We start from the raw sequence: 27,712 nt of genomic DNA on the forward strand, positions 1-27,712 counted from the left end.
GCAGCGTATCTTGTTAATTTTTTTTCTTACATGAAGATAAGATGATCAGTCTTACAATTCAGGTACCAGTCCAGTGACTATGAAATATTCTGGTGCGAAAACACCCATTTAAATTAATATTTCATATCAACCTTGTCGGGAATCGAACCTGAGACCTCTTGCTTGGTAGGCAAACGCGCTGACCATTACACCACGAAGCCGACAAAATGTCATACTCCGAACAAGCATTTAATTTGAAGTTAGGATAGAAATGTTATGGAAGTATTTGTGCAAAATATGGGAGTAATAAAAGTACAAGAATTGATTTTACTATGTTTTATTATAAAGACAAATGTGTAATACAATTTTACTTCACATTCATTAGTCGTCTTGGAACCTAAAAAACATCCATACCACAAATATAATATTATTAAGTCTGTTTCTTAGATTCATGCATTATGGAATATAGATAGATATTATATACTTTTAACATTGCAATGCTCATGAAAGTTTACAATATATTTTTAAAGGCTCATTTTTATAACAAAACATACACAAATCATATCTTTTTATAAATCTTATAGGCATATTATATTTATGGAAACAATCATTAAATCTCCGCAGCGGCGAATCAACAATATGACTATTTACAAATGATGAATCTTTCTAATATCTCCCCTCCGCCTCAACTCGACTCTTGTGGATACATAGATTTCATTTTCACCACAACAACATCTGAAGACATTTCAATTGGCAAATTGATCTTAAGATAACTTAACTTTAAAAAACAACAACTTATATTCAAGTGTTATTCCGAGTAAATTTAAAGTCTTCTCAGCCAAAATGAAGTTTGCTTAATTTTGAATTGAAATTGAAAAAAGTTGACAATTATTATCAAAATCATTCATTGACAGATCGAGAAACAAAATACATTTTTTAAACGCGTAATACATATTTTGGTTAAAATAAACATCAAAATGCATCCGGCTGCACTTTTATTTCCATCAATGCGATAATTTCAATAATTTACAGATTTTCTTTGTCTACCTTTCCGAAAGGCAAATCATTTTTTTTTATAAGATTGTAGATTTTCTATATAATTTCTCTCCACTTTTGTATAATCAGTTGGACTACTATTTTAAATATTTGCCCTTGCAGTTCATCTAAGATGATTAAATTAATAGATGAACCATAAATGTAAATAAATTGTTTTTCAAATAGAGTCAATATTTTAAAATTTATAAACAAGCTGTCCCCAATCGGATTTTCTTAACCGATGATAGCGAGACATAGTACCCGTCAAAATAATAGCTATTAAAAAATTACTAATCGATGAAATAAAATTATCACAAATTTAACTAAATTCAACTAAAGGAATTGTTTAAATTAAGAATATGGATTTTACTAAAAAAATATGTATTAGTAGGTACATACTAAGCCATCATATATTTAAAGTACCTAGAATAAATGAGGAAAGGAAATATGTATTTACAGAATATTTATATAAGGATTAAAATAATAATGATACACTGAACCCATTGATAAAGTGAATTAATAATCCAAATATAATATGTTGTGCAGCTGTATTTTTTAAATAAGAAAATTCCAAAAATGGTTGTATTTTAAACTGTAACTCTAAAAATGTAGCAAATTAAAAACATTATTAGGAGGACTTACAATGTACAACAGGTCAATAAAAGGAAAAAAAAAAATGGCTATAGCTGACAGATCTCTGTTATCAATCTATCACTAAAAAATATTGATGAAACATTATTTTAAACAAAGAGTAGTGATTTCTTTGTCATATGGCTTTTACAATATACTTCTGAAACTTTTTAAATTTGATTTACTGTAGAATAGGATTGAAACTATTTGATGATTATTTATTAACTTATCGAGTCAATTTATTTTTCACAAAGCACTCCAGTCAATTTCACACTAACTCATTTCTCCAGGGCACAACGCTCCTCCCGAACAATTTATTTTTATATCAGTCTATATCGTAGTATTTCCTATACTACTTCTATACTGGTGTAGTGAGAGAGTTGCGATGTTTGTCGGGAATTTAGTTATCCGACTTTGTCACCATTTTTATGAAAAATAGAGGTATATCTACCGCCGACAGGCTGACAGAAGCGTAAAATTGTCTTTAATTTTTTTATGCGAAGTTATTTGTATCTTATTAATCTTCATCACAAAAAAGGTTTGGTTATTCCGAGGCAATAATATTATGTATGTTTCAACCATTCTCTTTGAAACAAACAATCCATAGCTGTCCACCCTTCTAAAACATATTTTAAGATGTGATACAACCGAGTGATCCCAATTTTTCTTAGCTAAGCAAGTAGTATACTGATCTGAATCCAAACTTCAACTTTGAATCAGTTAAAATAAAATTATGTTTTTTGTAAAATTTATTAAGAATGTATGAAAAAATAACAGAAATTCAATATGAATTGATAATCTCAGACAAGTAATAAAGAAAAATGAAAAATAATTCGGGATTTAAAGCAAAAAAAATACATATTAAACAATTTCATCACTCATTTAATGTTAAACGGGTAGTTCAGTAGTCAGGCATGATAACGCACAAGTGTGAGATTCTGCTGTCTTCCTCTTGGCTGAAGTGATCTTGCGCGACAGACACGGGCACTCAGTATACAATTCTGAAAAGTACGGACAGTATAAATACAAACACGAAAAGTACAGATAATATAAATACATTTAAAATAAGAAAATTCTAATAAAAAAATACAAATTAAACTTAAATATCTCATTCACTAATTAAAAAAATTGTTGCATAAATGTGTTGTCCTGAAACTAATATACGAGTATGTTTAAATTATGATGCCTACTTGCTAAAAATAGTGGGTGACTGCTGAGTAGACGCCCAACAACTATTGAATTGTGCCCACGTAAAAGGGCATATACCATACAAACAAAAAAACACAACACAGTTTTATTTAAACGTTAAATGGTATACATGGGGTGTCCAGAAAGTATGTCAGTGTTTTTTTTTTGGACGCGACTGTACATCGGAGCGCGCGCGGACCGGTTGGGAATGGTAGTGGGGCAAGTCAGCTATCGAACGCTGGGTCTCTCAGTCTTCTCCGGCCATCCGGAGGGTGAGGATAGACGTTTCCGCGGAAGTTGTTTCGGATCCTTGTACAAAAGTCAAAATGCAGCGCTCGGTAGAGCAAAGGATGGCAATCAAGTTTTGCGTCTAACTTGGCAAGACTGCCGCGGAAACTGTTCAAATGATCAAAACAGCCTTTAAAGAAGATGCTCTGTCGAATCGGCAAAAAGGCGGTGTCCCCTCGCCCCGAGAAGGCCAGGATGAGCAGACCCAAAATCAAGACGATGCTCATTGCATTTCTCATTCCCAGATATTTGATGTAGTCAACTGGTTTTAAAATCTGGCAAGAACAATTAATATCAAAGGACTGGTCCATAAAACTGAAACACAGGATTCAACGCGTCCGCCCGGACATCGCAGACGACTGGAAGTTGCATCGCAACAACGCTCCCGCCCACAGCGCCAAAGCAGGGGTTCCAATGATTCCCCAGCCCCCTTCAGTCCGGACCTGGCTCCCCCGACTTCTTTTTGTTTCCACGCCTGAAAAGACCCACGAAAGGAAAGCATTTCGAGACTATCAAGGGGATCCAAGGAGCTTGTAACGTGGCCTTAAAGAGAATTCAGGAGGAGGCCAACCGTAGCGCATTCTATGCCTGGAAAAATCGCTGGAGCCGATGCATCAACGCAGGAGGAGCCTATTTTGAAGAATTTTGATGTGTTGTAATGAAAAGTTCTAAAGTAAACTTTCCGGACACACCGTGTATATAGCAGCGAGGTACCATTGAAAATCATTGAATTTTGTGAAATAAGCATTTTTTTTTTTTTAATTACTTGATAAAGTTTTGTCTATAAGTTTTTGTTGAATTATTAAAAAAAAAAACGTATACTGTTCTACGCGGGCATAATTCAATTATTAGGCATTTGATTTATAAGGTAAAATATGTCTGATTATGAAAAACATTGCATGGTTATTAATTTTTTTAATATTATAAATTGGTTGTGTTGTAATAATGAAATAATGACATTAATTAGTTGCCAGAGATCACTTTAACCTTCAATAAGTGTACACAGAATTAAGTATTTAGTTTTTCATCCATTTATACACGCCCTTACTATCATGACACCATAATTTTGTTACATTCTATGATAAAATTTAGTTAAAAGAATATATCAAGGCCATTGTTTATTCTGATCCCAAATATGTACTCTTAGTTCATATTATAAAGTTAAAAATAGAATTCCGACAAAAATTTTATTCAAACCAAACTGTACATATTTGTCTCGTAATTCTCCTAATCGATAAAATATTTTTGGCACACACATTTTCATGTGTATAGTTGTAAAAAACATTTGTTTGAAATGTATGTTACATAATGTATTCATATTAAGTATATTACATTTTTACAGTATGAGTGTGTAAATAGAAAAAACAGCTGGATGTTTTTTTTTTTAACATTTAGGTAAATCTTACTTTGATTCATAATAAATATTTATTAAAATAATAATTAATAAAAAATCCATAATTTTACTGACACTACACATAAAAAAAACTTTCTTCTCTTTCTTAATCTTTCTCCTCTAAAGTGGTCAAATTTGAGTTACTCGGCGAGGGATTGCCGTCGACGATGTACTGAGCAGAAAATTATGCATTTTATTACATTCTACCATTGCTGATTAGAAAATTATGTCACAAATTCGTAAAATTAAATAAAATAATTCAAAAAAATATAAATGTTTCAATATGTATTAATAAATCCCTTTTTTTAAAGTAATAAATATTCAAAACAAAGGGTACATTCAAAAAATAAGTAAGCAAAAAACCACATCAAGAAAGAGGCAAGTTCTTGTGCTTGGTATGCGATTGTATAAACTAAAATACAATCAAATGTTAATAAATACATAAATAAAAAGTAGAAATTATGTATAACATGGTGAGAAGTAAAGGTACGGTTGGGTTGTTTAATCTTTAGTAATAGTAAAAAATCGTAAGTAATAATAACAACTTTACAAAACAGAATATTTTTTTGTAAGAAAAAAGGATTAGTTTCTTAAAACCTTAACTGTTACATTTGAAATTAAACTATTATTATTTTACTAATGATCAAACAACCTGGCCTAAGTAGTTTTAATTTAGTTCAGAGTTACTTACCAAAAAAATATTGAAATTTTTTTATATTTTTAAATAAATATAAGAATGTACTAAAAAAGAGAAACAATCAATTAAAGTGGTTGAAATTTCACCCGAAATTATTAATGTTTAGTTCATTTGGCAAGTTGTTAAAGAAGTAAATTCATTGATATATAAAACTATTTTTTAAATATTTGGCGATAATTTTTTTGCATGTTTACTAATCTCGTGGTAAACTCCTTTTTATGCGCAAATAATAACATAAACTTTGACTAAATAATACATCTTTTAAAAAGTGTCAGCTGCAACAGATCTTGACAAAATAGGTAACTGGTAGATTTTTCAATAATGAAATTTTTGTTTAGTGCGTATTTTATAACTATTTTCCAATTATCAACATACAGATTAAAATTAGATCTCCTCTATGAATTATAAGATTACCATATTTCAATAAAATATATTATAAATACATGTGTACAATTAAAATGTAAACTTTTAAAGAAATCATCATTTACTTATACATATTATGTTTAATTTTACTCATCATTCCCTTTCTGCACCTGATGGTGCATAGGGCACTGCAATGGTACACCAATCGCAGCGTATCTTGATCATTTTTGTTACATGAAGGTAAGATGATCAGTCTTACGCTTCAGGTACCAGTCCAGGGACTACGAAATATTCGAGTGTGAAAATACCCTTTTAAATAAATATTTCATATCAACCATGTCGAGAATCGAACCCGAGACCTCTTACATGGTAGGCATTCGCGCTGACCGTTACACCACGAGGCCGATTAATTTTACTCACCACCTGAATACTTTATATCATAATTTAATGCAATTATTTTATGTGAAGAAACTAAGGCCCTGTTATGTGTGCGTATAATAATGAATTGGTAAAATAGGTTATTTGAAAAGAAAAATAAACAGTGATGTTTAAAAAAATATTTATTATAGGATTTTTAAAATACGTTTAGAAGCAAATCAATAAATAACACAAGTCCCGCAAAATATAAGATATGGAAATATGGTAATCCTATATTATTAGTTGTATGCTCCATTAATGTAATAGGCAATATCAGATTTACTTTCTCCAACTGACTTCACGCTCCACTGCTCCTCGTGCACAAAATTCACTCACTTTGTACAGAAACAATCCGGAGTGCTTTATTTATTCATTTACACGCCCTACGAGCTTTTACATTTATTAGAAATACATTCAAGTGCAGCAGTGAATTATAAGTATGTAAATTTAGTTAAAATTAAAGATAACATAAGGAATACTAAAAGATACAATAATAAGTAAAAATAAGGAAATGTACCAACATAAGTTTATGGGTAGAAAGATATTTACATATAAAAACATACATACACATGCATACATACACATATACATACATGCATGTATATATATACACATAAATATATACATTATTATAGAGATACATGAAAAAAAATAGTAAATAAAGAACAATATTAAGAAATTTTCTACATATTAATTTATAACCTTTTGAATACTTAACCTATAATTATATAAAGACACACGAAATATATCAACTTCACCATACTCGTTACCTAGCCGGTGTAGTCTAGGTATTGGTAAATTGTAATAATAATTATGACTGCCAGGAGATTCAAAAAATAACTTTAGCTGCCGAGTATTTTGAACAGGTACTTTTAGGCTAATAACACTAGTTAATTCCGGGACGTCCAATACGCCATTTGCTATTTTATATAAATTTAATAAATCATTTATAATTCTTCTTTTACAAAGAGTTGACATATTTAGTGTACATAATAAATTATCATAATCATTATTTTCAGTGGGTATATTAAGTTCGTAATTGATGAATCTAACGAATTTACATTGTACTCTTTCTAACTTTAAAATATGAACATTGTAATAGGGTGATCAAATTTTTTAATTGAATTCTAAATTACTTCTTACCAAGGCAGTAAATAGTACTTTGAGGGTAGTGATAGAATTAAAATTCTTTACAGTTTTCTGCAAATATCCAAGACATTTCATCGCCTTATTAGTGATGGTATCAATGTGAGGAATAAATGATAATTTTTCATCAAAAACTATCCCCAAATCCTATATTTGTGTAACATTTCCCAGATTGATATTATTGATGTTGTAATCGTATTCGATAGGTTTTTTACTTCTTGTAAATGATATTACACAACACTTGTCGACATTTAAGTAAAGTCCATTTTTGTGGCACCAGTTGTACAGCCTTACCAAATTAGACTGAAGAACTATACAATCAATATCAGAGGTAACAGTTTTTGAAATTTTGAGATCGTCGGCAAAGAGAAGAATGTCTACTTTCTCAAACACAATGACGTTAACGAACAAAGAAAAAAGTACTGGTCCCAAGTGGGAGCCTTGGGGTACCCCACTAGATGCCTCAAACTGATACGAGTTGTAACCGAATACTTTTACTGATTACACTATCTAACTAATCATCTTTTATATCTGCATTTGAAATCAATTGATAGACATAATACAAATAATTTATATTCAAGGAATCCATATATATATTTTTGCAATTTATTATAAAAGTTCTGGCTAAGACAAACTAGTAAAAAAAAAAATAATAATCACTTCGAGAATTTCAATATGTTTACACAATAGGGAAACATCACGTTTTTTTTAAACAGATTAAAATTAATAAGGGTCTATGAAATACTGTTGACTAAAAACATTTTTTTGTATACTTTTATTAGCATTAAAAATATTTTTAAGTTTATAATTTTTAATTCCCGCAAAAACCACCCTTTATTGCGTCGGCCCCGCCCCTAATATATCACGATTCAGTCAAATTTTGAACTGACTGTTTTTAAATTTAAATAGAACAACGTCACAAATCTTGACATCACAATTGTCTCGTTTTTGAGGAGACATTTTTTTTACAATTTTATTTTAAAAGTTGTGTATGAAAACATTTCACCACAATATCCATATTGATTTTGAAAATACAATTAATTTTTCTAAATCCATTTAAAATATTTTTATCAGTATTCGTAGTATGCGATATTTCCCTTTTGTAATTTAAAAAAATAACGAAGTAATATGTTAATAATATATACATTAAAAAAAATACAAGCCGTGTATTTTGTAAAATTTAGAACAGTATATAAGTACATTCTTGTTTTTTTAATAATTCAGTGAAAATTACATTTAATCTAAAATTTTCCTTAAAAACACAAATAAATTTCATTTTTTTCCTATAAATAAAGAGAAAAAAAGTCAATCACTAGTTGTTAACAACTCAATATTAGAAATAATGCTTATGAAAAACTACTAAACTGAATCTTGGAAATGGAAAAAAAAGCACCTTAAAAGTATGCTAAATTTCAAATGTAGATAAAAGATGAAAATATTTTAATAATTTCACTCGAGTGAAATGTTGGGCCACGGTTTGATTAATAAAGAGGTGTGAATAGAAAAGAGTGTAATATGAATATTCCCTCAGTACCTATGCAACGTATGTGTAGAGTTTCCGATCATCCGGAGTACGGGCCAGATATTCCCGCTCAATGAGCCCTTCGATTCTCTTCTTAATGACAACGGGGGAAGGAAGGAACCGGCTCTTTAATTGCTCCGTAACCTCAGCTACCAAAACGTTATGCTGAAAAAAAACAATTGCATGTTAAAACCAAAACTTGTCCATTTGACTACGGAAAAATATCTTCCATACAAGCCTGAATCTGATCTCTCTAAGATGTGTGAGGGTTTTAAGTTTAATAAAAAAAAAAGAAAGCTAGGTGCCAATCCAAAAACTAAAATAACACCCTTTTCACTCGTTCACCGCTGACATTGTGCAAGGCGCATTGACAGTTACATGCTCGAAGTGTCTTGAGCGTTGTACACCTCGTGTTATTTGAATTTATCTAAAGTTGATACGCTCTGTGGTTTTGAGTCATTTCTTGACTCAGCATACAGTCTTAAAAGGGTAGCTTATGGTTGTCCAATACTAGATAGGTTATTTATTGTGAAAATGTAGTTATTCGGTAGAATTCCATTGTAATTATTGGTATATTATAATGAATAATGATGAACCAAATAATTTGACTTACCGTCATCTTCTTACGCGCTTTCATGATGCGTACAATGGCAGCCTCTATCTCGTGCTTGCGATCCTCGTCTACTTTATTACGTGTCTCCCGACGTTCGGGCTCCGATTCTCCTTTGGCAGCTACTGTTTGAATCTTAACCCTTTAAGCAAAAAAAAAGTGTAAAAAAAAAATCATAGTGAATCAAAAAATTAAGAAGACTAAAACAATGTATATTATTTGAGATTAATTATTTTCAGGTAATTATTTTTTTTAAATTGACAGTTACATAAAAATATGAGTGTCCCCCCCAAAAATTGTTTAAAAAGTTGACAGTTTAAAATTCGATTATCCTGTGTCCCAATTGTAATTTTATTTTATTTTTTATTTGCGCCACAACAGGCCAGGAGGCCCACTTACAGTGGTGAATTACACAGCACAGAACACCCAGGCTTGAGAAAAATCGCATTAAATTTTTATGATCGCACCAGGAATCGAACCCAGAACCTTCCGTGCAAGAGTCAAGCATCTTCACCGCTACACCACAAAGGCCGCCGTTATATTATTTTCAGCATATTTTTTCAAATTGTGTCTTTTCTCTGGCCATAAAAATACATTATATTATGAATACTAAATGTGATCTGCATACTGTGATTTGTTTTTTTTGTTGTTTAGAATTAAATGACTTACCTGTGAAGTTTGGACGTGAAGGCATCATTGACATAGAAGACATGAAGGGGCTCAATATCCTTCGTCTTGGGATTCTTGAGTAGAACTCTCTGTGCTGGTTTACCAAGGGCAAGAGATTGTAATGCTCTCACTAATTCTTTTTCTGGAATATCTGTCTCACTTTGTATTTCCTGAAATGTAAACACACTTATCAAAAATTGGATTAAAATAGCTGTGCGGTTCAAGGTATTAGCTTTATGTTATTTTGTTTGTGTCTGGGCGGATATAAGGTACAGTTCTGAGTGTAAAATAAAACCAAAACCTTGGACACGTGTTTTTGATTCGATGGCTACTCCACATTAATTATTATTTTATGAAACATTTAGATAGTTATTGTTTAACTTTAAATCACAGAGATATAATACAAAATGAGCTATGTTTACTATGCAAGCATGTTGCTTTATAACTCTACAGTCGCAAATAAACATTTGCTAATAAAAACACTTAAAAATTTATCACCTTGTGCCATCACCATTAGGATTTGTTTTTATATATTTATCTTGAAATTAATAAAACTGAAGTAGTAGATGTTTACCTCATACGTAAGGCTGTCTCTGTTGTTGAAGAGGAGTAGAACACACATCTGGAAGGTGGACACCTGAATGATGTGCTTTCTTTGGACGGGGGCAGCGGAAGTAGCAGGGGGCGCGGTGGAGGGGGACGGGGAGGAGGAGGTTGTGGAAGCGGGGACCGCGACAGGCCCGCGGAATACGGCGTTCAGGTCCGCGTTCCCCAGCTGCGGCTGAAGGGAAAGTTGGCGGCCCGAATGTTTGGCCAAGTAGAATCTGCAATAACAAAACATTTGTGCTTTACATAAACATACATAATGTCCACTTAGTTCTGCAGTGGATACTGTTAGATCCCAGATTCGATTCCCAATAAAATTTACATGATAGCATTATACTTATTTTTTATTTTTACTCATTTATTATAAATGCGCCACGTGATACCTGTAAGTCTAATTTAGGCTAATTTGCTGTTGGATAATTACAAGTTTAGTATTTATCAAACAAAATAATTCCTCTTCCAAGTTGAAATAATAGAAATAATAATAAAATTATCTTTTTACTGTGAACTTCGTTTACTTGATTTTATGAAAACTCTGAAGTTTTTACTTTTGACTAAAAATCTTGTAAAGATTTTCAGAATTAAACGATGGCTAATAGATATTTACCTGCGGAATGCATCAAAAGCATTTCTGGGCGCAGAAGGAATGGTGCAGTTGGGAGTAGCAGATTGTGTCGGCCAGAATCCTGTTGTTAGCACACGCACCGATAAGTCTACTCCATGGAGATTTGTCTAATAAATACACACAATTTATTATTAGATAATAAATAATCCATTACAATTTGAAAATTTGTTTTTGGTTAATATTACATTCTAACTTACCCCGGATGTAGCCACTACTTCTTTGAACTCTTCCATGATAGTGTTGGAAACAGTCATGTCTTTGAACATTCCTTCCAATTTCGATGTAAATTGACAGCCACATTCAGTCTAGATAAAAAATAAAACAAATTCATATACATAAAGCCTTTGTTGTAGTAACCAGCTGAGTAAACTCGCTTTGTCACGAATTTTTGAGGAAAATTCATACCTTTAACTTGGAGATCATGTTTTTTTCACTGTCGTCCGATACAGACTTGTTAAGAAGAAGCCTCTTTGCGAGATGTTGCTTGTAATATCTCTCAAACACGTCTTTCTCTTGCAGGAAGCGGAACAGAACCATCGTCTTATCCAATACGGCTTCTATTTCTTGTTCACTCATCTGCAATACAATGTCCAATATAAAGTGACGTATCAGCAAACAAAATGCGCAATTAACCGCAGTATAATAATATAAAGAATACCCTTACCCCTTTAACACCCTTCTTTAATTTATCATCGATGAATAGTGACAAATATTCTGGTGACTTTTGATTCAAATTAAGGAAATATTCAAAGTCCAGCGCTATCATATGTTTAAAAATTTTGTCATTATTAAAAGAATTATGAAGGAAATGGTCGAATCTATCCTTAAGGTCTAATAAATTCTGAAAAATAAAACAAACAAATTAGACAATAAACTTTATAATAAATGCGTATACAAACATAAACAGAAAATTTATCTTATAAAAAATAATAATTGAACTCATGCAGAATGATGACAGATAATGTAGATAAGGAACTATATTCTCAACTCTTACAAGTTTCAACTATAAATTTGATCGAGGGAAGAAACACATCTGTCACGAAATGAACTGATTTATAGGATATTTAAATTTATTACCATCAATTGAAGACACACAGTTACATAATGATATGTCATTTAATATAAAAATTAAAACAAATAAAAATAGTAAACTATAGTCCTTAAAATATAACTTGATTAAAATGACAGCTGTCAAACTAATGTCACTAGTGATAGGAAATTACTGATCACATTGATTTTATCAGATTTTTCATGCAAACATGAAACTTCCAAAAATTGGTATAAAACTGCAAAAACAAGCCTATTATAGTGTGTTTAAGACCAAAAAATAAGACATTTATACTTTTTTTCATAAACAACATCGCATGAATTATTTTTTTATTCGATCAATTTGTCCCATATCTAACATTTTTGCAAAATGATGTAACCATGTAAGAACGTCGTTAATAATTAGGTTTATTTTGTTTTTTTTTTAGTTTTAAAATCTGATTTTATACATTTATGTTGATTTATATGTCATGCATTGTATTAAAAAAATGAATTAACATGCCAGATACTAATGATTTTTCGTGTGTGTCAATATAAATCACTTCTTAGACGTTACTACAAAGTTATGTCGTCACTTTTGCTGACAACTCATTCTAATCAAGCTATATTTTAAGGACTATTCTTGTGGTCAATAACCACATTCACGGTTCCCTGCTCAGCATCTGGTACAGGATAATGTATTAAATGATCATTTTTCTAACAGTGCTGTCCCTGTCACTGACACCAGCTAGCCGCACCTGCATATGATATTTTTCCTAACTAATACTTTCGTGCTATTTCTACATACAAACAGTAGGTCAGTCTCATATAGTGTAGCAAAAAAAATGTGCTGTGTGACCAATACAAGATGTCTTGTATTGTAAGACGTTTTAAGAAGAAATTTTGTATTGCACGTATTTTGTATTGCAGTATTTTCAAGAATCCTGAAAGGAAAAATGGGGTGCAGATAAGTCAGCTTCATAGTGTAATGGTTGGCGTGCTTGCCTATCATGTTAAAGTACCGGGTTCAATTACTGGCAAGGTTGTTGCAAGGCACATTGTTGGGTCGGGTGGGGTTCCAATTCTATGTTTTGCTGGAAGGAATACTTCTATAAAGTGCCACGAAGCACGAGCAACAATGCCAACAAGTCCAACTTACTAGCCTCCACGAGTGGTCATCATCAGTGTCATAGCAGATAGTGACAGGGTGAATAGAGTATATCCAGCGCCAATGAGAAAGTTCAATGCTACAGGAAATTGGATATGAAAAATTTTCGTACACGCAGAAAAAAATTGGAGATGAAAATACGATGCACATTTTTTTTTGCTTAGTTTGATAGTCATTGACAAATAAAAACACTAAACTTCAATGAACTCACCTAAATCTAATCTAAAGGGAGATGACCCTACAGAAAACCCACCAGAGAAAGCAATCAGAAAACACTTGTCACTATAGAGATGTGATCGGCACCTGATGGAGAAGTTGCGTCAGTACCTGTACATATGTGATGGCGTTAATGGCCTCCTGGTGGTCCTGCACGAGGGCACGGCCACGCTCACGCAGGTGGGCGCTCACGGCCTCGCTCACGGCACGCAGCCCGAGGGTGACGCGCCCCAACAGCCGGTATATGCAGCACAGCTCCGCAGTCTTGGTGTTGCGCAACATGTGCACTACGCCGCTGTTCTCCATCTGTTCACACAATACGCCACATTTTACCCTTTGAACTCTATTTATTTTACACTCACTGTTTAAACTATGTAGTTCTAAATTAAATTCTTGCGAAAAAATAGAAAAGAACATTGATATACAAAAAACAGGGCAATATTTTCATCCATCTGGCATTGTTATTTAAAACGAAATCCGTTTCTGAAAAAACTGTTTCTTTTCTCCTTCCCTTTTTTTCACTCACTGCATACTGCACAATCCATGGATCCACATTTCTCTGTCTTGGCTACAAGGGGTTATTTTCTATCTTATTTCATCGTCAAAAAGATTACACAATGCGACAGCCATTTTCAAACATTGAATGACTATGACGGTTGTAAATTTTTTATTTATTTTGTTCCCTATTTTTGAATAGATATTTGTTTTTATGGATTTTTTTTTTTCTTATTTATGAGAAAGGTCTGTTTTTGTCCAATAGACGGTATTAATAGTATAATTTTATGTCAAAGAATAAGAAAGTGATCGCATTTTTTACATGACAATTCGCTCAGACAGGTGACTCCTGCAATAGGAGCTGTAGTATATTTTTATTTCGGGTGGGTGGCTCACGTCAAAGAAGTTCTAAGGGTTATATTGTTAATAGGGCTTGCACCTGGAGCGTAAGACTTGACCTTACCTTCAAATGGCAAATTATCTAGATAAATAAATAATATTATGTACACATTTTTAAATTGTCTTTTACAACATAAAATAATGTAGCATATTTGAGATAGATTTTTTTATAATTAGTATTTGAAACTAACTTTGTGATTTTTCCATATTAAACAATTTATACATTTTTTGCTTTTTTGTCACTAAAATAATATTCAAACTGGTTCCGGAACACAACAGAAGAGTGATTTTTCGAAGTAACCTAAAGTTTAAAAAAAAAACTGTGTTAGTTATTAGTGTTTTGTCCATTTTTATCAGAGATCAAAGGATTTTTTAAATACATACGACGTGTCAGTGATTTTAGACTCGAGTCATGCAATCAGATCAATTTAATACACTTTTTTAGGAGCATTTATCGGCATATTTGACTTAGTGAAGATAAGCAAATGTTCTTGCTGTTTATGCATTTTACAATTGTGATTAGAACAGCATTCTTACATTGAAATTCATAAATTTTGAGTTAGGACTGTTTAAAAACCACTCTGGCTGCTGTCAAGGCGTAAAAAATAATTATTTGTTTATTTTGATGCCTCAACAAAGAACCAAATTTGACAAATATTTTAAGATGGTAAACAGGCGAAATAATCGACATGCATGCATGATATGAGAAAATGCGTATGTGTAGAGAAAGCAAGATCTATATTTAAAGAGAGTGGTTGGACATTTTATCCTCTCTACCTGCCCCTAGTGATAAAACGGCGTGATGGTTTGTTGGACAAAGTAACAGTTCTGTTCCTAAATCGGATGGCTTAATTGACGAGTTCAACAAAATAAATAATTCATGAATTGTTTTCATAGGTTTTTTGTACTTGACTTTTAAGTTTGATATAAATATGTGTACCTCTACAATAGTTTTCATGTGATGTTTGATGAGTTCCTGCTCCAACACGGCCACGACTCTTGGCTCTGTTGTGTCATCGAGGTAGTGTCGTGCACGTTCTCCTTCCTCTGCAATCCTCGCCTCAACACGTGCTATGTACACCGCTGCACTGTTCTCAGCGAGGAACTTCTGGGACTCCATCTGAACGTGGACAAAACTATGTTTAAATATTTGAAATTATATTATTAAAAAAAAAAAAATAATGAATTCCCGCTGACAAAATTTTCTTGTTGATATTAATAAGGTTCTAAACAAATAGATAAAATAATGTCTAATAGGAACAGTTACGAAACTTAATTTGAAATATTTGATAAGTAATCAAATTTGTTTTATTGGAGCAGTGCGCCACCTCGTTGGAGTGGATCGCACTCCTCCCCTGCTACGGGGCAGGGATAAGTAGTTAAGTCAAGGCCACTTTTTGTAAGTTATTAATAAAAATCTACAAAAATTCAGAAAGTGTTCTGGCCTTCCCTATGCTAGGACCCCAAAGCTGGCCTAACCCTGGGAACCCTCACCTCGTTGGGATCACCAATTTTGCGATGTGCGTCTCTCCTTCTCTCTCTTCTCGCCCCCACAAGAGTGCTACAATCTCTTCCCATTGGTAAAACCAACAAAGAGAGTTCTTCTGCTCCGGTTCTTTTTCACACACAAAACTGTATTCTTCATCCGCTCAAAAACACGGAATATCACATGATCATCACAACAGAAGCAGAAAAAATCCAAGCATGGGAAAAAATAAATTATGTTTATTAATTAAGAAAGAAATATAATTTGAATAACCCTGTAGAATTCGGCAGATTGGTGCAAGAAGGGTTTTTCGAAGTCCTCTTCATACACTTGGCGCGAGTTGATGCCGAGGACGAGCAACATCTGGCACGCCGCCCTCACAGCCAACCTGTCTGCCACCTCCCCCCGCCTTTCCCGCGCCACCTGCTCCAGGAGGGTCTGCCGTAGGTGATCTCGAATGCAGCCATAGCGGACCACCTGTTTCCCAAACAATTACAATAACTATTATTAAAGAAAAAGATATCTAACCCAGAAAAAGCTACATAGCTTGGATTAACCCAGGGATCAAATAGTGGAAAATATGTAAAATAATAAATATTTTTCTTAATTTTTTTTTTTTTAAGTAGTATTCATCTAAGCCCAGGGTTTCCCAAACTGTGTTCTACGGAACACCAATGTTCCACGGAGCCTGAATAGGTGTTCCGAAAAATTTGGAGTGATTCCACCAACCAACTCTTGCAATATTTTCACAAAACTAATAAGGACAATTCCTGGGTTTGGAATCTATTTTCCGTAACAGATAAAGTAGGCTTAAGCGCAAGTGATAATGAAAAATCTAATTGATTTAATCGGAGACTCTGAATTGAAATAAAAATACAAAGATTGAAAGATACCAGGATAGTTTGTTAGAAGAGTATACCAATGCGTCAAAACAAGCTATCATTGTTTTACTTCCGTTTTCCATAACTCATTTATATGAAATGGGATTCTTCCGTTTTCCATAACTCATGTATATGAAAAAGTCAAAGTGCAGAAACAGGCTCGATGCCACAACAGATAACAAAAAGATTTGTGATTCAAGAACTCAAAATCATTTGAGTCATTAAGAGTTTTATTCACACATGTTCACACATGCATGTGAATTGTTATAATGTTTTAATAACTTTTATATTTTTTTCAGTTTTACTATTATGAATTACCCAACCTAAAAAATTAGCTAAATGTTCCGTCAAAATGTTGGGAAACCCTGGTCTAAGCTATTGTTTAGCATGTTATTGGGATTTATTGCTGACATTTCGGATTGCAACTAGACCGATGTAGAGTGCATTTCATAAATTCTCAAGTCCATTTTTATTTTTAAATATTGCTAAAATACTTCAATATTTTAATAGCATCCTTAATTATCCTCATCGACTGACACAATATTTTAGGTTTGAATAAAAACCGCAAGAGACGAGACATATTTTTATTTTTTAACGTGTCATATTAGGTTAATATTTTTATTTATTTAACTTTCTGTACATGGATACATATTTGTACATTGGCGAGCTTATTGTCAAATGACAATTTCTTCCAACCGACAAATAAAATAAATATACAATATACAGAGTTTATGACCTGTCAGGTTGTGGTCCCGTGGCTAGTGTTGTGGACTCACGGATCAGAGGTCCGAGGTTCGAGTCCCATTCTACCCCAACTTCATTTCCATTTCCATTGTCCGGTTTATGCGTCACATTACACACTGTGTAACATTCACCATTTTGCCTATGTTTAAACATCCACATTTCCTCAACTCATCCATCTGTTGACTTTTGTTTTGTTTGTTGTTTTTATAATTTTAGTTTCAAAACATTTGTGAAAAAATAAATAAAATAGATCTAGCAATATGTGTATTTAAATTAATCAATATCGATACTAGCCTTCGGTGAGAAAAAGGAATAAAGAGACAGGAAATGAGGAGAGATTAAGGAAGAGAAAGGAGATTTTTTGAGAAAGGAATTGCATTTTATTACGATGTAAATGGTCGTGAAAAGAAAAATGTTAATACGAAGTGTGACATATAAATAACAAACCCTTAGTGAGCATCATATTTCAAAACCATGTCACGCCTCTTTTGATTTTGAATACGCATCTTGCCGCTGACGTCTGTGGTTTGTGTATCAGGTTTTTTCTCTTCTGTGATCACAGACACTAGACGTAACTCAGGATGTAATAAAAGGAGATCCCAGGTTGGAGAGCGAACATTCGGTTGCAGAATGTGACACTCACTGGGGGTTCGTTATTTACATGTCACAATAGTTAAGATTTAATAATAACTGTTTTTTTATTGCAACGCAATACCTATAGACTTGTCATAGTGGTGGTATTTTTACCTGATCTCTGAAGATGATGAGTCCAAGGTTATAAACATTATCTACTTCATTCTGTTGCACATATACTCTATCCATGTACATAAGGATATCCCTAATCATAACCATACTAGTTTGGTGATCGGTCCACGCACTATTTAGAGTTTGTAAAAAGTTATTATGAAGAGAGCGTAGGACATCTTCTCTAACCTGAAATATTTATATAAATTTTTTAACAAGTTCACATTTAATCAATATAAAATACATAATCACTTATTGTAATTTTGATATGTAGATACATACACAATATAATTATCACCGTTACATTAATTGAGCTATAGCAGTACACAAATCAGCACATGATTCGATGATGATTCAATTAAGAGATTATTTAGCAATAATTATAATGGTGATTAAATCATTAAAATCTGTTAACTTATAATTTTGAGTAAATTGATGAGTTTCAATACAACTGGTGAAATTGATCAAAAAACATTAGCGAGGAAAAATTATAAATAAAAAATATGTACATAGGTATGTATTAAAACCTTCTTAAAAGACAGTTAGTATTCTAGTGTGCGTTGTCAACAGAGTGTTTCATAGAATTTTATTTATACACACTTACAAAATAATATTGTAAGTATGTATAAATAAAATTAACATACACGGGGACCTCTTTTTACATGGTGGATTTTAAATAAATAAAAGTGTGTATTATTTATTGTACCTTCATTTTATTAAAAACACAACAAAATACTTAAAAAAATTGTAACGATCACTATCAATATCGCTAGCCCGAAGAATCAGTGAGATAAAACCGAAATTTCTAATTTTGAGATACACATGCAGATAAAATATTGAAGTTAGCTACTTATGTGAAAATATAGTATTCATAATCTATTTCAAATAATTTAACTAAGTCAGACCTTTTGCACACCTCAAAATCTGATTATCTCAGAATATGTTCTTCAGAGATATCTGACAGTTGCTTTGGGCTAGCGATATGTATATTATACGCCTAGTAAGTAAAATAGCGATATAAGGAATTCCAAAAACAAATGGTATAATTAATTTTTGTACCGCGTTATTTCGAAACCGTGTAAAAAGAGGTATTATTATATAAGATAAATAAAAATATTAAAAAATGTAACCGGAAAACCATGCTTGGCTTTGCGGGAACAAAAATATTATATTATGTATGCTAGTTTGGAGATATTTTTAGGAAACAAAAATAACTAAGCAAAATCACAAATTATACTATCAAGTTAACAAAGATGAGTTATTTTATTGTTGAGATTAATAATTTGATTATTGATATCAATCAACTCAATACAATTCTATTCAGAATTGAGATGTAAATGTTTGGGTTAAAAGTCATTTTCAAATAATCGTAAACATGTTAGAATCTAGGTATCATATTGTCATATTGTGGTAGACTTCTGACTTGACTCAATATAGAACTTTAAATTACTTACGCAGTTTCATTATCGTAATAGGGAAATATCGCATACTACGAATACCGATAAAAATATATGAAATGGATTTAGAATAATTAATTGTATTTCCAAAATCAATATGGATATTGTGGAGAAATGTTTTCATACATAAATGTAAAAAAGAAATTTCATAAAAATACGTTGCTAGAAAACGTTGTGACGTCAAGATTCGTGACAATATTCTTAATAAATTTGAAGGGGCAGAAACAAATAAACATTCATTGTGACATATTAGGAGCGTGGCCAATGTAATGGCTGTTATTGCGGGAATTCAAATTTACAAATTTAAAAAAAATTTAAGCTACTAATAATTACCAAAAAAATCTTTTTTGACTGGACAGTATTTCATAGACCTTTATTACTTTTAAAATGTAAAAAAAAAGTGATATTTCCCTATTGTAAGTTCAGATGTATGGAAGTGAAACGCGGAACTGGCAAAGGAAAGATGAAAGCAGAGTGAATACAGTTGAAATGCTATCTCTTAGATGAGCGTGTGGGAAATCAATGCATGACAGGGTTACGAATAACGAAATCAGAAGAGTGCAAATCTGAGACATTGATATGATTTGGAAAAGGTCGAATGGATGATGAAAGAATGGTAAAACAGATATATATAGCAAGAATGAATGATAACATAAAATGAGGACGGCATGACAGAATGATTGAACTAACACTAAAAAGAACAAAATAAAATGTAAAATATTACTTTGCATTCGAGGTGATGAGTGACAACTTCCTTGAGGCCGGTATAAAGCCTCTCCCCGTGCTTGTGCAGCACCATGGTGTAAGCATTCCGGTACAATTCCTCAAATGACAGTCCAGAGTTGTTCTTCTTCTGGATTTCTTGAATAGCATTTTTAAGGAGAGACCATATGCTTTCCACATACTTCTCATCCATAGTCATCTGAAAATTAAGGCACATAACGCATGAAATAATTTATTTGAAAAGGTTCGAAATGAAGATCCTCAATCTACATGGTTATATTGTATAATTTACCAATATATTTCAGAATATGAATGAGGAAGTTCAGTGTTTTTTTATTATTTTTTAATTTGTTCCAAACCAACTGCGCCACGGCACCTGTCAATCATTAGTTTTGGATGTCTTGTGGCCTCTTTTCAGAACCGCATATTTCAAAACAAATTTATTTTTAGCCTTAATGAACCTGTCACATTCACAGGTCGCGGTGACGTCAGAAACTTGCATAGCACTGACCCCCACCTCTAAGAATAAGAATAAGTCTTAATGAACGGTTAATTACTTTTTTTTAATTCTTTGTTTACAGATTTGTGATTTTGTAGAATTTACATCTACTGCTTTCAATGGCCCTATCACCGTCAGCGCACTTTAATATATATAGTCAATTTATCTGTCACCCTTAATCTAATTTTCCAAATTCTGACAACGATAGGGTATATTAGTTTACTAGCTTGTTAGTTAACCGGGAGAAGAAATTCTGATCGGGAGAGGTCAACAGATGAAAGAGTTGGAGAAATATGAATGTTCGAACACAGTTTCATAAAGTTCTAAACTTCCATCTTCACACCTCAAAATATTGATATATATGTATACACTAGATGCGGCACTAACCACCCATCTTTTGTTCTTTTCAACTAAGGCTTTGGAACTTATCTTTTATTTGGTGGGAAATAGTGTTTTACGCACAGCGGTCAGTAAATGTGAAGTAGTATAAAAGGGTGCGACATGCAGCTTTGAATTCACAGTAAGCTGGCATAGACAGTTAGTCTTTTTTACCCTACTACACATTTTGCACAGCAATATTGGTGCGGCATGGCAAGATAATGGTCATTTTTAAAACATAATTTGAAGCTATCATTCTATGCATCGTCTCTATTTAATTATACCTCAGTGTCTCAATTTTTTTTCCCTCTCTATTGAAATAAATGTAAATCTAGATAATGCATGTTTAGTTCAATATAGTTCCAGGGTTGACATTGACCTAGGTCAATGTAAAAATATTTTGTAGTGTTTGTGTTTGTTCATAAAGGTAAGTACATATGTTGCTAACCCAGATTAGCACTTGAAGCAAACTGATCTTAGCTGGATAATTTTTTTTCTCTTTTTTTACTTTTCTATGGCAAACCTAACATGCCTTGTACATATGTTTCGTTTGAAACAATGTATATTTATAAAATAAAAAAAACTAATGATCAGGATAACAGAGTATTAAAATAAAAAAAGACATTTTTTGAACAAGAAAATATCCACACTTATTTTGTTTGACAATTTTTATGACAAACAAAACAAAAACAAACCAAAACAGAGGATAGAACGCCACATCACTCCGTCTTTGCATACAGACCTCGTTTCCTCTACATTCATACATCTCATACATAAAATCATACATTTGAATATCTGAGGGAACAATGTATTCCAAATAAACTAGCTGACAGGCGTCTTACACTTAGCTCAGCCACGTCTACAGCGCGAGAAAAAGTTATTATACCTCTACGCAAACAGCGCACTAAATTCAGTGAACGTGAATTTGCAGTCGCAGGCCCTATGGCATGGAATGCTCTCCCAGCAGAGGTGCGAGGCTGTGAGAGTGAAGTGATGTTTCGGAAAAAACTTAAAACCCAAGTTGTTCTCTAAATCATTTGAATAAATCCGTAGCATGTGATAACAAAATAAGTTGTTTTAATTAAATTACAAATTTAAAAACTTCAATTGAATTTATTTATCTATAGAATCACTATGTAAAGCGCCCTTGAGGTATTATATTACGAAAATGGTGCTATATAAGTTATCCATAATAATAATCTTCACATGCACGCACGCCGATTTTTCCTACTCTTGATATGTATTTTCCTACTCTTGATATATCTTGTATTTTTCCTACATTGAAAAAATAAAAAAACCAATCTATCGACCAAATCTATTGTCCATGTCAATGGTTATGATCACTTTATTTCCTCACATATTTTTAATAAAATTGCGTACCCATGAATTAAATTTAGTAAAATAACTCAATTTCCGAATCATTCGGGTTGACGTTCACATATAAAACTTCTATTTAACTTTTGGAAAATACAATTCACTTTGAAAACACAAATACATATTGAGTGTTATGCTAAATCATACATCCGAAAAGTCAATTTACTTAAAACCAGAGATTATATAAACAAGTTCATTAAACAACACAAATTTTGTGGATAACCAAATGAATAATACCAAAATGATTAATTTAATGGGAATGTTTTGAATTAAGAACAAAGAGCATTTGCAGAGTAGGATACCTAGCAAACTAAATACATTTTATTTTACTAATTACTCAGGTACCTACCTTAAATGTAGGCATGGCTCATTTTAAAACTTTTTTTAATGTGATGGTGTCGTTTTGTGTCATTTTAACATTTAAATTTAGTTAGTTTATAATTTACCACTTATTATTCTAATTGGAAATATATTAAATATGGAAACCTAATAATGAAAGACTAGTCAAATTGAACAGTAAAAATACATTAATTGTGTAGTAATCCAGTTTTGTAAATTAAACATAAAATTAATCATGGCAGGATTGATTTTTTTTACAAAAATAATTAGAATTCGTGAAATATAAATAGCAAAACATGAATTAATGTTTTTAAAACTCGTTAATATCACAAATGTGAAAAAATTCAAGCACACTTAATCTCTTAGCCGCGGGTAGGACGTTTCGGTGTTTTGGCTCGTTTTCCTTTCTACGTGGCAAGCACACGTCGGTGTTTCCTGACCTGCCACGGACTTTCGACCTTATGTTTACTACGAATATGGGCTAGAATCCCTCAGAGATTTACTTTAAAATTATGTCGAATACATTCCCTAGATTTGTTTATATTTTGTATGATTCTTATCTATCACCAATGTAATTAGGCCTTTTGGCCTGTTGTGGTAAAAAAAATTTTTTTTTTTTAAATGTATTGTGTTTGAAAAAAAAAATGTATCTAAACAATCAAAATTCAAACACTTAGCCAAGTTCCAAATCAAAGCTAGCCTTTAGTCAATTTGAAATTGTCACATGACTCGGTCGGTCGCGCATGCGTATAATCAAATCTTTTATTCCACCAAGACCTGTGCGTCAATATGTAAATCTTTGCCACTTTATCCAGACTTTTATGCTATTTTCATTTTTTTATGAAACATTTATCCGTGGAAGAAATTTCTGAAGCAATAGAGAACATGGATTCTGACTTTGATATGAGTGAAGAAGAGTTTGAAGCAGCTGAACTTCCAGATCATCTAGGACTTTCGGATTCGGAATCAGATAATCACGGAGAAAGTTTACAATTACCTTCCAATGCCGCTACTGAAAATTTACCAGGACCTTCTACACAACCACAAGCGCCTATCGGGTAGTTGGTTCATTTGAGCCCATAGTTCATAGATTCGATGAACTCACGGCTGCAGTTCAACCTTCAAGATCCCTTACAGAAGAATCGATTGAAATCGTTTTTTTTTAACATTTTTAAAAATCTGAATTGATGACTAAAATAGTTGAGCAAACAATTTATATTATATCTTAATGAGGCGTAAAGAATACGGGCCAAAAGCTAGGATTCGCAATTGGAAAGCGACAAATATTTCCGAAATGTACGTTTTTTTCACGCTAACGATGGCAATGACTAGAAGTTGCCACTTATCTGTTGAGGAATATTGGTCTACTAATTTAGTTTTATCCAGCCCATTATATGGTAAAACTATGTCAAGGGATAGATATGAACAAATTTTACAAATGCTGCACTTCAGTGACATTCAAACGAATTCTGTTGATAAACTTTATAAAATAAGAACTTTAGTGAATCATACACGAAACATATTTAAAAATCCTTTATTGCCTTATAAAAATTTGTGTATTTATGAGAGTATGGTAGTTTTTAAAGGTAAATTAAGTTTTAAACAATATATCCCGTCGAAACGCCATAGATTTGGTATAAAACTGTTTGTGTTGTGTGATGTTACGACTAGATTTATTTTTTAATATATTATTTATTGTGATAAAGGCACAGAGATAACCGATGAAAAGTGTTTAGGCGTGTCAGGAGCGGTAGTGACTACTCTCCTCAAAGATTATTTGGGTAAAGGGCACAACCTTTAGTGCGATAATTGGTAAACCAGCCGAAGTTTGTTTAATTACCTACATACACAAAAAACTAACATTTGCGGCAAGTGAGGATAAATCATATCAAAAACGTACATCGGTCCAGCGTGAGAAGGTAGGTGAGCCTCTCATAAATTAGCGATAAATGGGTTAGACAGAAGCTTTCTCATAATACACCATTTAACTCATAACAAGATTGCAACAGCGGATATAAATATTGGTTAGTAGAAGCACAAACATAAAAATCCGTCATTGGTGTTTTTTAATTTAGATGGAAAAAGTTTAAAGAAGATAATTTGGAATTAAACCAAGGTCAGTGGCAAAGAATGATCTAACCTATTTGACAAGAATAAAAAACTAATTTAACATATCTTACCGGGAATGCTCGAATCCTCATTTTGCCTTCTTTTTTAGGTATTGCACTTTTCATCATTGCTAATTTATATCACTCCCTTTCCTAATAAAGGTCCAGTCTTACACAGGCACCGAAACTAGATCTTTGGTCATTAATCCATTGTCATATTCGACATTTTTTGCATGTAGGAAAACACCTGAAAACGCATAAATCACTGTATCAATTCGTTGATAATTATAAATACAAATTAATCATACATTTGCACAAAATTCTCAGTTAAATTTAGTGACAACTATGTCAAAAACAGATTTATCTACAAGCGGACGTCATTTTTTTAGATGTCAATCGGGTCACTTTGAGTAAATCTACATCAATAATGAGATCCGAGATTTAATATAACTAGTCTAAATTATCAAATGCGTACCGATTTTGTCTAAAAAACAGAATTATTTGCTAAATTTACGCGATTTACTATATCACATACTTCTATTTGTTTCTGTTTCAGCTATTTATTCTTCTTCTTCTTCTAGCACCGAAAGGGCATTCACCCGTCTTCTATGGAGTACTTTTTATTAACCAGTCATACCAATATAACGAAATTATTCTTCGTTCTTACTCGATTTATAAAAATTATACAAAACCCTTTTTTGAATTTTTTTTATCAAAAAAGGGTTTTTGTGTCAGATGGTCCTAAAACAGTAATCAAAATTATATGACAGGTTTTTTTTGTTTAATGTGTTTTATGGAGTAACATAATAATATTTTTTTTACCATCAAAATTAGAAATTTTCATTTCTAAATAATGATAAAACTATAAAGCCTTAACTATAATATGATATTGTTGATTGTATTTATTATTTAAAATGGTCTAATCAGTTGATTTCTGTTCGTGTTATTTTTCTTGTATTTATTTATATAAAGAATAAAAAAAAATATAGATATTAAAAAAATGCAACTCCAGAATATAAAAATGTACATCGTTATCTAAATATTGTGCAATTTATAAATTTCCTAAAATACAATATACATTATGTGAAACGTTGTCCGTGTCCGGGCTGATGAAAAATACAGTTCGGTTTGTGAAATATAATCCAAATGCTGCACGGGTGTTTTTGATTCGATAAATGTTTTCAAGTAAAAATCTTGAAAGAGAAATTGAGTGGAGAAATATCCGCCTCGTTGTGTAGTGGTTGGTGCGTTCGTCTACCATGCTTGAGGTTCCGAGTTCGATTCCTGGGAAGATTGACATCAATTTTTTTAAGGGTTGTTTTATACTGAAGTATTTCATTTTGAGAGAATGTGAAAATGGTTGGAAATTAAATTTTACACATTTTCCAGGAAGCCTATAATTGTCTCTGTCAATCAGCTTTCACACCCTGGATTGGGATCCACCAGTTCTATAATTGAATTTTTATTGTTATAATACAATATTAATATTATAAAAAGTGTCTGCTGTATTTGATTTTTTGTTTTAAAAATATGGCTTTCGTAAATTTAACAAACTGGTTTCTAAAATGATCAGAAAATAAAATGATGTTGATACATATATATCTGTGTCTTGGTGGGTCTAAAAGGGCGAATGTCGTTTTTTTGTCAACATTTTGTAGAGTATTGATGTCAATTAAAAAATTATCATATAAAAAAAAATACACATACATGTACATATGTGGTAGTGTTTTTTTTATTGAAAATTGATTCAAACACCTCAAACAGTTTATTTTATAACATCACAAAATAGCTGTAAAATTACTCGGCCGTAATGTTGTGATTTAAAACACTGATTTTTTTAGACCCAAGCAAAAGATATATTTTATTATAAAAATCTTAACATCAAAACATTTATTATTTTAATTGAAATTTTTAAACAAAATAAATAACAAGAGTGAGAATAATTTTAAATCAGATTTTATATTTATTTTTAATAAGCAATCTTGATTAATTCAATACGCATTCACCAACATTAATTATTAATGAGCCATAAAGTAGGTTCATATTTTTGTTTACCATTACCTTTTTCGTTTATTTTAATGCTTCAATTTGTCTGGATGGCAATGAGGAACTTCAGCCTTGGACACAAAAAAAAAATATTTCACGTGGTAAAAATTAGAGCATTAAATTATACGGCAAAGTTTCTTAAAAAAGTAAGATGTGTGTTGAAAGTGTTAAAAAATATTTTTATCAAAACGAACTACTTTCATTGACGTCACTAGTTCATATAAATCAACCAATGATAAGAGAGTTGTGGAAGATTTCAGTTTTTTAAATTTTATTATTTAACCATATATAAAAATACATATTACAAAAAAAATAATAACGTTTCCCTAACTCTATGAGGCCAAGAGCCCTGTGTTGAGTTGGGGTACTACATAATAGAAAGTGAAATCATGTTATATTATTAAAGAATAAACAAATAAAAATTATCAATTATAAACATAAATTTTAATAAACATCTGGAC

The 27,712-nt window shown here is 31.9% G+C and overlaps 1 protein-coding gene across 3 annotated transcripts; it reads right to left on the reverse strand.

The window, feature by feature from the left end:
• Positions 1–300: 300 nt before the first annotated feature.
• Positions 301–25,840, reverse strand: Cul3 (cullin 3). Of its 3 annotated transcripts, none has more exons than XM_088236050.1 (16): positions 25,681–25,840; positions 25,278–25,452; positions 20,509–20,706; positions 18,331–18,516; positions 16,232–16,435; positions 15,413–15,592; positions 13,690–13,884; positions 11,833–12,009; positions 11,574–11,744; positions 11,366–11,473; positions 11,151–11,275; positions 10,512–10,761; positions 9,938–10,107; positions 9,272–9,410; positions 8,671–8,823; positions 301–2,645 (listed from the first exon to the last, which is right to left on the reverse strand). In XM_088236050.1, exons 2-15 carry the CDS (start codon positions 25,332–25,334, stop codon positions 8,671–8,673), a joined length of 2,313 nt encoding a protein of 770 aa, XP_088092176.1. In that variant the 5' UTR covers positions 25,335–25,452; positions 25,681–25,840; the 3' UTR covers positions 301–2,645. The 3 variants fall into 3 exon arrangements, with proteins under 3 accessions (XP_088092176.1, XP_088092177.1, XP_088092175.1); XM_088236051.1 differs by having other exon boundaries at positions 2,506–2,645; positions 25,741–25,838; XM_088236049.1 differs by lacking the exons at positions 25,278–25,452; positions 25,681–25,840 and adding an exon at positions 22,765–22,932 and having other exon boundaries at positions 2,506–2,645.
• Positions 25,841–27,712: the final 1,872 nt, after the last annotated feature.

This window comes from Micrasema longulum, unplaced genomic scaffold (genome assembly GCF_059751315.1).
Source record: "Micrasema longulum isolate JH-2025_06_02 unplaced genomic scaffold, ASM5975131v1 h1tg001492l, whole genome shotgun sequence".
NCBI classification, from domain to species: Eukaryota; Metazoa; Arthropoda; class Insecta; order Trichoptera; family Brachycentridae; genus Micrasema; species Micrasema longulum.

Bases quoted from the DNA above. Each gene is read 5' to 3' on its own strand.
- Cul3 (XM_088236050.1), bottom strand. From the start codon at position 25,334: ATGATGAAAAGTGCAATACCTAAAAAAGAAGGCAAAATGAGGATTCGA. The intron at 11,474-11,573 runs GTATGAATTTTC...TTTTTTATCTAG, and splicing joins ACATGATCTCCAAGTTAAAG to ACTGAATGTGGCTGTCAATT. The intron at 8,824-9,271 runs GTAAGTCAAATT...GTTTTTTTTCAG, and splicing joins AAGCGCGTAAGAAGATGACG to CATAACGTTTTGGTAGCTGA.